Source organism: Nerophis ophidion, linkage group LG01 (assembly GCF_033978795.1).
Source record: "Nerophis ophidion isolate RoL-2023_Sa linkage group LG01, RoL_Noph_v1.0, whole genome shotgun sequence".
NCBI lineage: Eukaryota > Metazoa > Chordata > Actinopteri > Syngnathiformes > Syngnathidae > Nerophis > Nerophis ophidion.
Genome location: NC_084611.1, coordinates 67,591,812 through 67,609,748, shown reverse-complemented (window position 1 = coordinate 67,609,748; position 17,937 = coordinate 67,591,812). Strand labels below are relative to the sequence as shown.

Genomic DNA, 17,937 nt, shown 5'->3' with positions numbered 1-17,937 from the left:
TAAAACGTAAAAAAAAAAAAAAAAATTGGTTCCGCTTTTAGTGAGTCATCCCTGACAAAAGTTGTTTTGCATCGGGACACTATACATTACAATGGCATATAACTATTTCGAATCAATCAATCGTTTTGAAAAATGTTTCATATCAACGTCAAGGGCTTTCACTTTATTAACCTGTTGCAAAATTAAATCGTTAAAAACTGTCTAGATGTTCATAGCTTTTTTTTTTTTTTTTGCACGGACAAAAGTTTTGTCATATTTTTAAATGATTCAATTAATCACATATTTGATCTTTTTTTTTTTTTGCAAGGACAAATGTTTTGTCATATTTTTAAATGATTCAATTAATCACATATTTGATCTTTTTTTTTTTTTGCAAGGACAAAAGTTTTGTCATATTTTTAAATGATTCAATTAATCACATATTTGATATTTTCTTGTGACAAATTTTGCATAAAAGACATTGGGCCTGATTTACTAAAGGTTTTCGTGTACTAAAACTTGATAGCACACTTAAGCCGATCTACTAAACGTGCAAACGGAGGTTGGGGTCTCTTTAGTGATCAGAATAAGGAGCGCAATCCATTTAGCGTGTCTGTTTTTTTTTGTCAAGATTTGAATTTAACTGCAAGCGCTGTTTTTGCATCTTTATTTAGCACGGAAAGGAGGCATTTGTTCTGCTGCTATTTCCTTATATGCTTGTCAACATACAGTATTTTTCAGACCATAAGGTGCACCGGATTATAGTGGCCTAGTGGTTAGAGTGCCCGCCCTGAGATCGGCAGGTTGTGAGTTCAAACGCCGGCCGAGTCATACCAAAGACTATAAAAATGGGACCCATTGCTTCCCTGCTTGGCACTCAGCATCAAGGGTTGGAATTGGGGGTTAAATCACTTCCAAGGAGGTGATCAAGGGGATGGGTCAAATGCAGAGGACAAATTTCACCACTCCTAGTGTGTGTGTGACAATCATTGGTACTTTAACTTTAACTATTTTCTTACAAACGGCGCTTCGGATTATAAGGCGCATGAAGGGGTCATATTGTGACATGTAGGAGGAGCATGATAACATGAATGTGCAGTGAATTATCGATTTTGTCCGTGGCATAAGCCTCATATAGTACATGCAAAAACCTAATTTGAATAATGTGGTCTGCACCACTTTACAATTGCACACAGTCTTAGTAGATCACACACAACACGCCCACTAACAGTACATACAACTTTATAGTTTGCACACGCTGTTAAGCACGTGGTTTTTGGACCTTAGTAAATCAGGCCCATTGTGTATAAAAAGCACTTTAGCACACCAGACAGTGATATAAAGTTCTACCTGACCGCCAACTACTTGCACAAGACTCAACCACAGACCAAAGTGCTGACCATCAAGAGTCTAAAGACCGAGTCTGCTGCTGAGTTGGCAGACATTTTCACTGCATTCAAACTTTATATGGATGGGATAAGAAAATTATTTAAAGTATATATCATCAATCAAAGTTTATTTATATAGCCTTACCGTAGTCACAAATGCCTCAAAGGGCTTCACAAACCATGACATCCACGGCTCTGATCCCACATCCGGGCAAGAAAAAAACTCCAACCAATGGGAACAATGAGAAACCTTGGAAAGGACCTCAGATGTGAGGACCCCACCAGCCCCCCTGGGTGACTGGCACAATGGATGCCGAGTGGTTAGGGTTAATAATGTGAGAGTTCAGTTCATAGGGGGTTCAGCAAGGGATTGTCTTGCATGCAGACAGGTTGGAGTGCCAAGTCGCCACAGACTGATGAATAGAGCAGTGGTCCACCCCTGGTCCCAACTTGGAACAGCTAGTGCCTCCTCTGTGGGAACTGATCCGTGGCCACCTGATAACCTCTCCACGCAGGAAAGGGGGGCAGAGCAGAAAAGAGAGGTGGCAGATCAACTGGTCTAAAAAAGTCTATTTAAAGGCTAGGGCGTATAAAATAGTTTTAAGATGTGACTTAAATGTTTCTACTGAGGTAGCATCTCTATCTGTAGAAAATCCCAGGATACTGGAGCCTGAATAAAAAACGCTCTATAGCTTGCAGACTTTTTGGGGTTCTGGGAATCACTAATAAGGTAAATATGGTACAATACAATCAGCAAGAAATGTAATGTAGTAACACGCACATTTAAAGTAACATGTAATATTCCAAGCATATGGCGTTGCATTAATTTCATCGCCGCATCACTTTGTTTTTTCCTTCAACATCACTGATTACTACTCACTGCAGACTCCATGAGGGACAACAGACATGATAAAACTCAGCTCATGATGTCAATATAGCAGCATAAGCTTTTTACCGCTTTATAATCGATGCGCCGCTAAAAATGGGTTCTTAATGTTAGCACTTGTAATAACAATTTTGCTAATACAAAGTTAATATTCAGATCACGAAATGTAAATGGAGTTTTGTTGGGGTTTTTTGGATGGTTATTTTGAGAGTTTTGTGGGTGTAAGAAAATAGCCCCCCTCGACTCCATCGTTTGCTGATTTTTGCTAATGTTTATTTACAATAGAGAATGCATTAAGAAAAAAAAATAGAGTATGTGTTCTTGTTTTACAACATAAAAAAACATATTACATTTGTCAAAGCACACAGCTCACATAAAGGAATGTTGGTGGAAAGTGGCAAAACAACAGATCTATTGACAATGCTGTAGAAGACCAGTTGGAACGTGCATGGAGCCAAAATAACCCAGTAAACAGTCAAGTTTGTGGAGGACAAATTTTGGTTTTAGTTTCTATCCAGTATGTGTGTGTGTGTGTGTGTGTGAGATCTGTAGAGTGGATGACCACATCAGCAGCTTGAAGTATCAGGACATTATTCCCTGCCACAAGAAATAGCAATTTCTTAAGCAGAAGGGCGCTTCTTCTCATGCTTCAGCTTTCACATAAAAGGATTGTCCAAATAGGTAACCAAGAATTAAAAATACCAATGAATATAAGATGAAGAGGGAGACTTGGAGGATAAAACTAAAGAATCTTGGTGAGCTGATGATTCCACCTATAAATTAGGTGAGTTATTGCCGAGACATGTGAATGCAGTCCCAAAAGCTCATAGTAATCATACCCAATACTAAAAGTTTTTACAATGATCTCATCTTATTATAGCATGTTAGGGTTTTCAAAATAAAATATAATTACTCTAGTATGGTATTTTTGTGTAACAAGACTTATGTCCAAGAACAATCCGACATTTCTGTCCTAATTTAATGGTTAAACTCAATACAGTAAATTATACCACACACGGGGGCTGGGCAGTGTCCAGTTTTGCATCTTTTTACACTCAAGAGTAACTCAATTTGAGTATCATCAGTACACATCAATTGTTGCACTGATTTTTAAACTGTTGTATGTGTACCACTAGTCAGAGTCATGCATAGAAAGAAGAATGGACAGTTAAATGTGAGGCACCGTATTTGGTATGTAGGACGTGTGCGGTTGTGCCCGGAAGCATGCAATTGATTCTTTCTGGAATTAGCTTTCCTGACAAAATAAACCAAAATAATAAGTCTAAATATAGTTCTAATTATACTCCAGGTAATAAACTTACAATAAAACATTTTGTCACAGTACAGTATATATATATATATATATATATATATATATATATATATATATATATATATATATATATACATATATATATATATATCAGTTTATACTAAAAAGTTCTATTTTGGTTTCATCTGACCACATCACATTCTCCCAATCCTCTGCTGTATCATCCATGTATCCATTTTGGTATAAACTCAACTCGTCGTGTTTGGAGGAAGAAGAATACTGAGTTGTATCCCAAGAACACCACACCTACTGGGAAGCATGGGGGTGGAAACATCATGCTTTGGGGCTGTTTTTCTGCTAAGGGGACAGGACGATTGATCTTTGTTAAGGAAAGAATGAATGTGGCCATGTATCGTGAGATTTTGAGCCAAAACCTCCTTCCATCAGTGAGAGCTTTGAATGGTTGACCAAATACTCTTTTTCCACCATAATTTACAAATACATTTTTTAAAATTCTTACAATGTGAATTCCTGGATTTTTTTTCACATTCTGTCTCTCATAGTTGAAGTGTACCTATGATGAAAATTACAGACCTCTGTCATCATTTTAAGTGGGAGAACTTGCACAATCGGTGGCTGACTAAATACTTTTTTGCCCCACTGTATATATATATATATATATATATATATATATATATATATATATATATATCATTTAGGTGCAATTCTACGGCTGTGTTTTCCACCAACTGTGGTCTCTGCTTCCAATGTATTGTTGGTAATAATCGCGCTTTATATGCCTATTCTTTTACTTTTGCTTTTTTGAATATTATTACATAGGTTTTGTTGTGGCAAATCATGTCTTCCTGATTTCATTATCACCAAATTAACTTGAATACTGAACTAATGCTGTTTTTCACCGTAAAATGTATTGGTTTAGTTTGGATTATCGGTGACACATTCAGAAAAGGTGCAATTTTGAAGTTAAGTTTTGTCAGGAAAAGTGTAATAATTCACTGTTATTGAAAGTGCAATAAACCACATTTGCCATGTATACTTGCTTACCTCACACAACAAACTGTTGTTATTGACTCTCCAACCTTCCCGGCGAACCTTCACTTCCCGCATTTTTTGCTAATGGCGCATCCCCATGCCACACAACAGAGCATGTTTACGTGGCAAACACTCCTCAATTAAAATAACCGTATAATGAGGAAGTGCAGTGTTGCTCAGCTGCGGTTTCAAACTGCTACGTAACATGGCGAAACCGGGTTGTCCGTACTCTCTTTATACACAACTGTTCCACGAGTGGTACAGTACGTGTACTCCATCTCGTGGTCCAAAGAATCAATTAATTAAATATTCAAACACGGTCTTGCTGTTCAAACTGTGTGTAATGTTACAGTGGCCAAAAATATTAAATATACTTGGTAAATAAAACATCTGCCTTGTTTTTAAGGAATATTTAGGTCAATTACTCTATGGTACTGTATTTTATTGTTGGTCATCATAGTGGTACTAGGAGAGCCAAGTGTTTTCTCCAGTAGTACTTGATTAAAAAAAATAAAAAAATCTCAAACCTCTGAAGTATTGCATTTTCCACAGTTTGTTCTTGTGTTGTACCACCTTTTCCGCTAAAATTCCTCAAGGTCAGGGAGTTTAGCGCCACCTGTAGCTATTTTTCATGCCTGACTTTATCTAAATACCTTACACTCTAGGCCAGGGTCCCCAAAATACACCATATATCAATGTTTTAGTCAATTCTGTTTTTCATAGCCACCTTAGACCCACCGTCCAATTCAGTGGACATTTGTGTTTTGCATAACAGGACAATGTCTGACTCTAGCTGGTTCTCAGGAGAATATTAAAGGAACTTTTATTTCAATTTCACACGGCGACATGGCGTGCCGCAGTCAGACAATGAGATCAGACATCAGTTCCAGCTTCTGGTGCGGTGTATAGAGAGAACTTGTTGAACAATTGTTTAAAAACAACAGTGGCTGCAGAAGTTAGTGTCATGTGTTCAACTTCAACAATAATTTTTCTTCCTACCTCTGATATTACCTTAAAGAGCTTAACATAACTGCATGGATTCCGTCTGTGCCCATTACACAAAACATCAACACTTAAGATGGAAAAATGTTTATGGCATTTTATTGGATTTATTGGATACTAAAAATATTTTTCTGTTTATTTACGTAATCTACAAATGCATTAATCTTCATTACTGTATTGATGGGCAGGGTCACTTATCTTAATCAAAATGCAGGCATCGCTAGCGTCGCACCAAACAATGCCCAAACATACCACATGGTCGCAGTGAAAGTGTGTCACCACTTGGATGTTCCCTCAGTGTTAATGGACCGACGAGCCTATCCGTCATGTTTGGCCTTCCAGCTGCTGAGGACGTTTTTAGTTGATCAACCCCACCGGCCGTCCCCTGATCCCTCTGCCAAGTCCGACACTTATAAATACTCTCGGAGGCCCGTTGATGGCCGCCTGTGATCCAGCTTATCCCGGCCAAGCATTCCTCTCCGTTGAGCTAACCCGTGGCAGAAGCTCCTTTCTTTCATTTGTGCTGCTTACAGAGCGCCAGGGTTGCCTACAAGTTTCCAACTACAATCTGATGGTCCGACGGACATTTCGAGATTTGATCCTCCGTGGGAGGAAGCGTTTACAGCAACTTGGATTCTTTTAATAATGAAAATAATACACCCCCATACCATCACAGATGCTGGCTTTTCAAGTTTGTGCCTATAACTTGGCTAACTTAGCTTAGATAACAATCTGGATGGTTATTTTCCTCTTTGGTCCGTCGAACATGACGTCCTCAGTTTCCTAAAACAATTTGAAATGTTGACTCTTCAGACCACAGACCACATTTCCACTTTGCATCAGTCCATCTTAGATGAGCTTGGGCCCAGCGAAGCGTTTCTGGGTGTTGTTGATAAATGGCTTTCGCAACATTGGCCTGTTTTTTCCACTGTTCTCTATAAAGGAAGTTAACACTTAAACAAGACAATGAAGTTGGTCTCGCAATTTACCCATCTGTTGAAGGTAGTATAGTATCAGCGAAGTAACATTAGTTATGTGCACATGAACACATTTAATTGTCTTAAACGCTTAAACGGAGTAAAAATGCTTTTTGTAAACATTCAGAATATTCTGACTTGATCACACACATTCGGATAAAATTTCGTTTCGATCAAGATGGGTGGTCTATGCCAATAGTCCTTTGGATTGTAGAGCATGAGAACACATCTTCTGAAATTCGGTTTGGAATTACCCTTACTGCGCATGTCTTTGATGTCAGCTATAATTTGGTGGTGGAACGCGGACTTAAGCGATTGTCTTGCTGCTGTCTCCCCCTATTCAACATGTACAGACGTAGCGTTATATGCTGTTGAGTTTGTTGCTTTGAAACAAGACTAGCAACAACAATAGTATGGCATAGAGTGTAATTTGTTGATGTAACAATAAGAGAAGGGATCCAGTTGTCATCTCACCAAGCTGTTTTATTCACAACATTACAGCTACTTCAAATGCTAACTGCTAGTCTCAAAAACATACACAGAATGTCCCGAAGTTGTCCCAATTTTCACCCGGCCGACATTATTAAGGGCTGCCGTGACTGCACTGGCTTTAACTTCCACCAGTGGTTCTCAACCTTTTTTCAGCGATGCACCCCATGTGAACATTTTCTTATTTCAAGTACCCCCTAATCCGAACAAAGCATTTTGGTTGGTAAAAAAGAGATAAAAAAGTAAAATACAGCACTATGTCATCAGTTTCTGATTTATTAAATTGTATAACAGTGAAAAATTTTGCTCATTTGTTGTGGTCTTTCTTGAACTATTTGGAAGAAAAGATTTAAAAATAACTAAAAAACTTGTTGAAAAATAAACAAGTAATTCAATTATAAATAAATATTTCTATACATAGAATCATCAACTTAAAGTGCCCTCTTAGGGGATTGTAATAGAGATCCATTTGGATTCATCAAATTCATTGTAAACATTTCTTAACAAAAAAAGAAATCTTTAACGTCAATATTTATGGAACATGTCCACAAAAAAATCTAGCTGTCAACACTGAATATTGCATCGTTGCATTTTTTTTTTCACAGTTTGTGAACTTACATTCATATTTTATTGAAGTGTTATCCAATAAATATATCCATTAAGTATTTATAACTGACTGCTATTTTTTTAGAATGTTTATGATAAATCTCACTTAACCCTTGGTATACCTTCACGTAGAATACCATCTATAAGAGAACAAGTGCTTTTCAACTCGTCATTGCGCACATAACACAACTAAAGTGACAACTGTAAATCATGTTGTGCGAGACTTGTGCAGAGCAACTTTAGTGACTGCAAGACGTACTTACTCAACCGCCATACATGTCACACTGAGGGTGGCCGTATAAACGACTTAAACACTGTTACAAATATGCGCCACACTTTGAACCCACACCAAACAAGAATGACAAACACATTTTGGGAGAACATCCGCACCCTAACACAACTTAAACACAAGAGAACAAATACCCAGAACACCTTGCAGCCCAAATTCTCCCGGGCTACAATATACACAACCTCAACCGACGCAAGTTGGGAGGGCGGGGGTGTGTATTGTATCCCGGAAGAGTCAGGGCTGCATGGGATACTGGGTATTTGATCTGTTGAGTTTATGTTGTATTACGGTGCGGATGTTTTCCTGAAATGTGTTTGTCATTCTTATTTGGTGTGGGTTCACAGTCTCGCACATATTTGTAACAGTGTTAAGTTTTTTTTACGGCCACCCTCAGTGCGACTTGTGTAGCTGATGACCAAATATGTCTTGCAACGTCACACATGTGGACTGCTCAGCCAAATGTAACAATCAAATAGGCTTGCACGTTTTCTGTACAGGATTCAGAGGGCGTTAAGAACAGTGCCATTGCGGCACCCCCTGAGTATTGTTTATTGGGTAAAAATCGGCAGGGATTACCAGAGAATGGATACCCTGATATTAAGTGGACTCCTATGAAAATTGAGAATGTTTAAACTCACGGGCAGCACATACATTAAATTGTCATATCAAAGTGCGGGCCGCAAAATAACGTCTCCGCATGTTTGAGACACCTGCCCTAAAGTATCATCATAGCAAAATAAACAAGTTATAAAAATTAAGACTCATCTGACATAAGTGAACCATTCTGCTACTTTTACTCCTACACACTATAAAGGCCTTTGATGAAGCAGCAGTGTTGTTAAACACTCTTCCTCCTCTCTCCATTCTGTACCAGCATTGTGCCAGCCGGGCTGCAAGCACGGAGACTGCGTGGGACCCAACCAGTGCAAATGTCACGCTGGGTTCACTGGCAAGACCTGCAATCAAGGTGAGCTTTAACAACCTGTTACCTACTGCAACACACTCCAAGGATAGAATGGGATAGGATAGGATAGGATAGGATAGGTATTTATTGTCATTGCACAAGTACAACAAAACTTTGTTTTCAGCACAAACCTGTTCAAGATTAGACAAACAAACAGTATACAGGGTTACAGAACAAGAACGCTGATGGGTCGCCATAAGGCGCCCCGTAAAAGATGGGAAAAAGGTCAACACTGGGGAAGGATGAGTTAAAAAATACGATCCAGACTGGGCTCCTAAGGGGGCCCAGTTCGGAGTGGGAAAAAACCTCCATAGCAAAGCACATATATATGTTACAACATACATCTCGAGATATCTAGCAACAGAGGGAAGGTAGTTCAAGGTCATGGTGGTAGGTCGCCGCTCTCAGGCGCTGACCATCCATTCATCACCCCTATGGGAATTGCGTCGAGGGTGTTGGGTTGGGGGATTGTATGTGTGGCGTATATTTTTTTTGTGGATGTGTGTATAAGCCCGTAGTGTGTCTCTGTTCCGCGGCCTTGATGTATTGTACCGTCTCGTCCAAAGTCAACAACAACAGGTGTGTGTCCATGAGAGACAAAAAGGGAGTTTGTGTCTTCGCTGCGCTGTTCTTCAGGAGAGTCTCGAAGCCAGGGAAACAATCCAAGTTAGAATGATTTTGTATGCGAGTGAAAATAAAATTTGCTTTTCACTCTAAATTGACTATGACTGTCCCTCAAAACCTGCGGGGTAGACAGTCCGATGTAATCCACAGTTCTTCCCGCATCCTCTAATCATTTGTGGCAGCTTTGGGGTACTTTGAAGACTGCCAGCAACTTCCAATTTGTCGACAAACCAGAGCAACGCTTATTCCAATCAGCAGATGTCCTGTTATCATAATTCCGAATAGGTGGATATCTTCACGTCCTCAACAGAAAAGGGCCGCCAGGCACGCGGCACTCCTTCTTTTCAAAAGAGTCCGTCGTGTGTCCAGCAACAACCGCTTCGTCACGACAGCAGGTTCCCCCAAACCCAAGATCTTGTCAATTTAGTTGAGGCCAGTTAAATAGTTCCAATGTTTAGATTTGGAGAGCAGTGCAAAAAGAGGCAACAAGAAAGTTAAGACAAAACAAAGAAGCAAGCAGGAGAGGACAGGGGAGCGTCCACCCTCGTTGAGTGCCAGAGAGAAAGACAGTCTGCGCTAACAATTGAATTGTTACCGTAATTTCCAGGTTAGAGCGCACCTAAATATAATACATAGTAACAAATAAAATATATAGTAAATGTGCCCAAACACTGATAACCCACTGGCTAAGGTGGTCCCAGTGAAGGAAACAATGAAAGCCATTGAGCGGAACCGTCTTTGTTTTCATCACGTGAAGGACGGAGAGAAAGAGCTGACTCAGCGTTGAACGAGCGCTTCCTCTCAGTGAAGGACGGAGAGAAAGAGCTGACTCAGCGTTGAACGAGCGCTTCCTCTCAGGCCCAGATAACATCTCAATTACTCACAAGACAACCCTGAGTGGCTGTTTTTGTGTGTTGTGTGTCGGCGTCACTGACAGGTCGGCCGTGTTAAAAAGCTCCTTCTCAAAGCCGTAAATCCACGCCGGAGCTTGGAGGAATTCACGCCGTCAGACGGAAATAGGATAGTGTGTAATTAAAAGCAAGGGGCTCGCTTGACGAGGGGAGGTGTGGAAATCCTTTCCGGAATGTTCCAAATGAGGCATTGTGCGTGTTGGGTGTATAGGTGGCTCCCGTCTGACCCGTCCAGACGTCTTTGCTTTGTCCTAAGACGTAAAAGGATCCAAACCGCTGCTTATCAAAACGCCTCAAATCTTTTCTAAAACTAAGCTGACTGTCATTCTGAGATATTTTTTTTTTTGTCATCATCTCTGGATAACGTCTTTTCAGTGTGGATAACCTCGGGTGTTTTGAGCTGGCGCCATTTTAATTATTCAAAAGGCATAGATTAAAGTTGCTCATTTAAATTCAGCCTTCATTAAACATTGATTTGAGCTTTACGATTGATGTGCGTCGCCCCGCTGGAGCTGCTCGCGCCTTATCACTACCAGCGGAATATGTCACTAAAGGTCAGAGTGTCAAAACCCCTAGCTTTAAAATCAGATGACGATCTACGGGTGGGTTGCAGACTCCATACAGGACAAGTCAAAGTGCAAATAAAACATATGTGCGGTGAAAATGAAGCTGCACCGGCATTAGGGTTCATTAATAGACTCACATTCCTTTGCTTTAAGTGGGAGGTGAAGAAAGACACAACGTCAACGCTCCTGTCAAACACTGCAAATATACAAACCCCGTTTCCATATGAATTGGGAAATTGTACATCCATCCATCCATTTTTCTACCGCTTATTCCCTTTTGGGGTCGCGGGGAGCGCTGGCGCCTATCTCAGCTACAATCGGGCGGAAGGCGGGGTACACCCTGGACAAGTCGCCACCTCATCGCAGGGCCAACACAGAGAGACAGACAACATTCACACACTAGGGCCAATTTAGTGTTGCCAATCAACCTATCCCCAGGTGCATGTTTTTGGAAGTGGGAGGAAGCCGAGGTACCCAGAGGGAACCCACGCATTCACGGGGAGAACATGCAAACTCCACACAGAAAGATCCCGAGCCTGGATTTGAACCCAGGACTGCAGGACCTTCGTATTGTGAGGCAGACGCACTAACCCCTCTACCACCGTGAAGCCCTTGGGAAATTGTGTTGGATGTAAATATAAACGGAATACAATGATTTGCAAATAATTTTCAACCCATATTCAGTTGAATATGCTACAAAGACAACATATTTGATGTTCAACCTGATAAAAAAAAATATTTTTTGCAAATAATCATTAACTTTCGAATTTGATGCCAGCAACACGTGACAAATAAGTTGGGAAAAATGGCATTAAATACTGATAAAGTTGAGGAATGCTCATCAAACACTTATTTGGAACATCCCACAGGTGTGCAGGCTAATTGGGAACAGGTGGGTGCCATGATTGGGTATAAAAACAGCTTCCCAAAAAATGCTCTGTCTTTCACAAGAAGGGATGGGGCGAGTAACACCCCCTTGTCCACAAGTGCATGAGCAAATAGTCAAACAGTTTAAGAACAACGTTTTGCAAAGTGCAATTGCAAAAAATTTAGGGATTTCAACATATATGGTCCATAATATCATGAAAAGGTTCAGAAAATCTGGAGAAATCACTCCACGTAAGCGGCATGGCCGGAAATCAACATTGAATGACCGTGACCTTTGATCCCTCAGACGGCACTGTATCAAAAACAGATATCAATCTCTAAAGGATATCACCACATGTGTTCAGGAACACTTCAGAAAACCACTGTCACTAAATACAGTTCGTCACTACATCTGTAAGTGCAAGTTAAAGCTCTACTATGCAAAGCGAAAGCGATTTATCAACAACATCCAGAAACGCCGCCGACTTCTCTGGGCCAGAGATCATTTAAGATGGACTTATGCAAAGTGGAAAAGTGTTCTGTGGTCTGACGAGTCCACATTTCAAATTGTTTTTGGAAATATTCGACATCGTGTCATCCGGACCAAAGAGGAAGCGAACCATCCAGACTGTTATTGACGCAAAGTTCAAAAGCCAGCATCTGTGATGGTTTGGGCATGCATTAATGCCCAAGGCATGGGTAACTTACACATCTGTGAAGGCACCATTATTTGCTGAAAGGTACATACAGGTTTTGGAACAACATATGTTGTCATCTAAGCGCCGTCTTTTTCATGGACGCCCCTGCTTATTTCAGCAAGACAATGCCATGCCACATTCAGCAGGTGTTACAACAGCGTGGCTTTAAAAAAAAAAAGTGCGGGTACTTTCCTGGCCTGCCTGCCAGACCTGTCTCCCGTCGAAAATGTGTTGCGCATTATGAAGCGTAAAATACGACACCGGAGGCCCTGGACTGTTTACAGGTCACGCTGTTGTAACACGTGCTGAATGTGGCTTGGCATTGTCTTGCTGAAATAAGCAGGGGCATCCATGAAAAAGACGGCGCTTAGATGACAGCATATGTTGTTCCAAAACCTGTATGTACCTTGCAGCATTAATGGTGCCTTCACAGATGTGTAAGTTACCCATGCCTTGGGCACTAATGCACCCCCATACCATCACAGATGCTGGATTTTGAACTTTGCGTCGATAACAGTCTGGACGGTTCGCTTCCCCTTTGGTCCGGATGACACGATGTCGAATATTTCCAAAAACAATTTGAAATTTGTACTCGTCCGACCACAGAACACTTTTCCACTTTGCATCAGTCCATCTTAGATGATCTTGGGCCCAGAGAAGCCAGTAGCGTTTCTGAATGTTATTGATAAATGGCTTTCGCTTTGCATAGTAGAGCTTTAAGTTGCACTTAAAGATGTAGTGACGAACTGTATTTAGTGACAGTGGTTTTCTGAAGTGTTCCTGAGCCCATGTGGTGATATTCTTTAGAGATTGATGTCGGTTTTTGATACAGTGCCGTCTGAAGGATCGAAGGTCACGGTCATTCAATGTTGTTTTCTGGCAATGCCGCTTACGTGGAGTGTTTTCTCCAGATTCTCTGAACCTTTTGATGATATTATAGACCGTAGATGTTGAAATCCCTAAATTTCTTGCAATTGCACTTTGAAAAACGTTCTTAAAATGTTTGACTATTTGCTCACGCAGTTGTGGACAAAGGGGGCGTACCTCGTCCCATTGTGAAAGATTAAGCATTTTTTGGGAAGCTTTTTTTATACCCAATCATGGCACCCAGCTGTTCCCAATTAGCCTGCTCACTTGTGAGATGTTCCAAGTAAGTGTTTGATGAGCATTTCTCAACTTTATCAGTATGTATTGCCACCTTTCCCAACTTCTTTGTCATGTGTTGCTGGCATCAAATTCTAGAGTTAATGATTATTTGCAAATAAAACATTTTTTATCAGTTTGAACATAACATTTTTTTATGTCTTTGTAGCATATTCAACTGAATATGAGTTTAAAATGATTTGCAAATCATTGTATTCCGTTTATATTTACATCTAACACAATTTCCCAACTCATATGGAAACAGGGTTTGTATTTTATTTATTTTAGATTATTTGTTAAAGGAACAGTGCATTGTATATATTTTTTTTGTCAATATACCAGTTAGTCAAACGTCTATTTTTAAATATTAACAATATACAACACATATCAATAATTAAATATACTGTGTAATCTGTATCAATCAATTTACAGTATTGTGTACATTAATTACAATTTGAAAAACAAATCATACAATTTTTTTTTTTACAATGCAATGCTTATTTTAGTTGGTATATATTCGTAAATTTCTTTTTTTTTTTTTTAAGAACATTTTTCTATGAAAAATACTGTAAGTATTATTCGGTAATAATCCTGGAAGGTTTGTGTATTCAATGAGTGACTTATAAAAAATGAAAATCACTAAAACGTTCTTCATTATGCAAGGCTGAGGGCTTCTTTCTTGCTAGCTCCATCATATTATTTATTTTACTTCCTTCTGTCTGCCTTTACACAGTCTAAACAGGTTGGCATATAAATGAATAATTACAGGAACAGCTGTCAGGAACGATGACATGGCGAATTGCAAATATCCTCCTTCTGATGCCCAAATGAGGATTTGGGGTTTTAATCAGGCTGCGCAAATAAACTCATCAAGGTGATAATCTGTGTGCGACAATTTGGCAGCGCTGACTCCCTGCAGCAGTATTGCGTCCAATAATACGATAATGGCGTGGAAGGTGGCTCTAATTAAAGTGATCTTGACCTGCTATTTAAAGACTTAGCTGGAGGAAGGTTGTCGCCAACATCACACAACCTGCACTTTGTCTCTAAACACAAAACATTCTATCAGAACTAGAGCTTGTTTAATTACACTATGGAAAGTATACACAGTATTAATACAAGATATTGTGTATTTTATCTGAATTATCACACATTTATCATACTGTGTTTATTGGATGTACTTCAGACAATATGATTGATCGTTAATATTTACACAATTTACACAGGACAGCTAGTGTATAAAGACAGTAAAAATTGAATGTTACAACATAAATTGCACAAATTAATTGATATATATGTGTTAAATACTAGCTTTTACAAGCTCGATAAACGTCTGAATTTTACAAGAATAAAATGGTTATTTCACAAAAATAATGTTATAACATTACAGAAAAATGTTGTAATATCATGACAACTAGTCGCAATCTTACAAGGATTGAGTCTTAATTATGATAATGTTGAAACTTTTCAAGAATATTTCCAATAATTCTACACAAAAAGCAAATCATACTTTTATGAGAAAATACAGTAGTCTCAGAACATTATGAAAAAATAGGAATAAAGTATCGACTCCGATGATAAAATTGAAATATTTCTAGAATAAATGCATTTAAAAAAACAAATTAAAAATTCAAGGAAATCACATTTAGAAATAAACTCTCACAAGACAATAGTCCTAATTGTAAAGCGGTCCAAGTTTATTCATTGAAAACAAATAAATAAATAAAAGTTGTAACACTACAAAACTACATTCGAAATATTACAAAGATAAAGTTGGAATTTTTATAATAAAGTTAAAATATTTGACGAAAATCAAGAAAACCATTGGAGAATAAAGAACAAAGTTGAAATATGAGAATACATTGGAGTTGTGGTAACAAAATAAATATTTTGAGTTAAATATTATTTTATAAGGGAAAACAGTCACACTTTCATAAAATTAAACATTGTAAGAAAATAACACAAAGTTAGAAAATTACTTCAATAAAGTTGTAACCGTTACAGAATAATGTGAGTCAAACATACCTTTTTGTAATAAAATTAAAAAGTTAAAGTACCACAGATAGTTACACACACACACACACACACACACACTAGGTGTGGTGAAATGACCCTCTGCATTTGACCCATCTGTTTGTTCCACCCTCTGGGAGGTGAGGGGAGCAGTGAGCAGCAGCAGTGGCCACGCTCAGGAATCATTTTGGTGATTTAACCCCCAATTCCAACCCTTGATGCTGAGTGCCAAACAGGGAGGCAATGGGTCCCATTTTTTATAGTCTTTGGCATGACTCGGCCAGGGTTTGAACTCCACGATGTACCAATTGCAGGGCGGACACTCCAACCACAAGGCCACTGAGCCGGTTAAATTAATCCAAATTAATCTCAATAAATCAATCATGATTATTATTATTATTTATTATTCCAAGAGAAAAAAAATCATGAATTTTGAAGAATACATTTACAATCTTAATAAAGTGTAGTTGTACATATAGGGTAATCATGATAATACATTTGAATATCTATCTTTTTTTGGTTATGTCAACAACCGCTTATGTTGACATGAGTCAACCGATCCGAGGAATGTGTGTTGCAAATATGACAACGTCCCACTTGGCTGGATAAATCCATTCTATTACGGACCAATTGTGTGATCTCTATGTGAAAGGAAGAGCTAAAGCGATCTGGTGTCCAAACCAGTGAAAAGTAGCCATCATCTTCCTGCCTGATTGATGACTGAGGAGAAGAAAGTTGGACACAGCAATCTTGTTGAAATGTGAGGCTTTGGAGTTTGCAATGGAGTCCTGGTGGTCTTTAAAGGCCTACTGAAATGAGATGTTCTTATTTAAACGGGGATAGCAAGTCCATTCTATGTGTCATACTTGATCGTTTTGCGATATTGCCATATTTTTACTGAAAGGATTTAGTAGAGAACATCCACGATAAAGTTCGCAACTGGAGAAAAGCCCTGCCTCTACCGGAAGTCGCAGAAGATGACGTCACATATTGATGGCTCCTCACATATTCACATTGTTTTTAATGGGAGCCTCCAACAAAAAGAGGTATTCGGACCGAGAAAACTACAATTTCCCCATTAATTTGAGTGAGGATGAAAGATTCGTGTTTGAGGATATTGATAGCGACGGACTAGAAAAAAAAAATGCGTAGAGACAGATTCATATGTTTTTAGAGACATTTACTAGGATAATTCTGGGAAATCCCTTATTTTTCTATTGTGTTGCTAGTGTTTTAGTGAGTTTAACAGTACCTGATAGTCGGAAGTGTACGTCCACGGCCGTGTGTTGACGCCAACGTCTCAGGGAAGTCGACGGCAGCTATGGGCGGCAAAAGCTCAGCTGATATCTGTTAAGAAGCGACTTTTTAACCACAATTTTCTCACCGAAACCTGCTGGTTGACATTCGGTTGGGATCCATGTCCGCTCTGATCCATAGTAAAGTTTCACCTCTGTGAATTTTAAACAAGGAATCATTGTGTGTGTGTGTGTGTGTGTGTGTGTGTGTGTGGCTAAAGGCTAACGCTTCCCAACTTAATCGTTCCACTTTGACTTCTCCAATATTAATTGAACAAATTGCAAAATATTCAGCCACACAGATCTCCAAAATACTGTGTAATTATGCCGCTAAGGCAGACTACTTTTAGCTGTGCGTGTGCGCAGCGCTCATATTTCCTAACACCCCGTGACGTCAAACGTACACGTCATCATTACGTGACGTTTTCAAGAAAAAACTCCCGGGAAATTTAAAATCGCAATTTAGTAAACTAAAAAGGCCGTATTGGCATGTGTTGCAATGTTAATATTTCATCATTGATATATAAACTATCAGACTTCATGGTGGGTAGTAGTAGGTTTCAGTAGGCCTTTAAGAGAAGATTATGTAACATCGCTCTGCTCTAGCGACAAAAAAGGAGCTGAGAAAGGATGAAAAGGGCGAAGGTAGACGCTCCTTCTCACAAGTGTAATCCTCTTTGCTGCGTAATGTTCCTCTTTACTTTCCAGGAATGCGGCACGGTGGTCAAAGGTGTTCTAATCTTGTCTCCTTTTTCCCTGTTTAAATGTAAAACTTTTGAAAGAAGAACAGCTGGCAGACTATTTCACTCCACCCATGTGGTCCAGTCTGCTTCCTATATTTCTACCTGTGGACCATCAGCCGGCGACTGTAGTCTTGCAGGGTGAGATCTCTGCCCCCCCCTTTTTGGAGAGGT

At 39.3% G+C, this 17,937-nt stretch overlaps 1 protein-coding gene across 6 annotated transcripts in view; it reads left to right on the top strand.

The window, feature by feature from the left end:
- Positions 1-17,937, top strand: part of npnta (nephronectin a) — a 151,950-nt gene that overhangs the window by 57,818 nt on the left and 76,195 nt on the right. For 2 of the 6 annotated variants that reach the window (XM_061909388.1, XM_061909398.1), the window contains 2 exons: positions 8,817-8,909; positions 17,809-17,904. In XM_061909388.1, coding sequence (XP_061765372.1) covers positions 8,817-8,909; positions 17,809-17,904 — 189 coding nt within the window. Of the gene's footprint in view, positions 1-8,816; positions 8,910-17,805; positions 17,905-17,937 lie in introns of all 6 variants that reach the window. The other 4 variants (XM_061909379.1, XM_061909391.1, XM_061909409.1 and 1 more) reach the window with 2 other exon arrangements.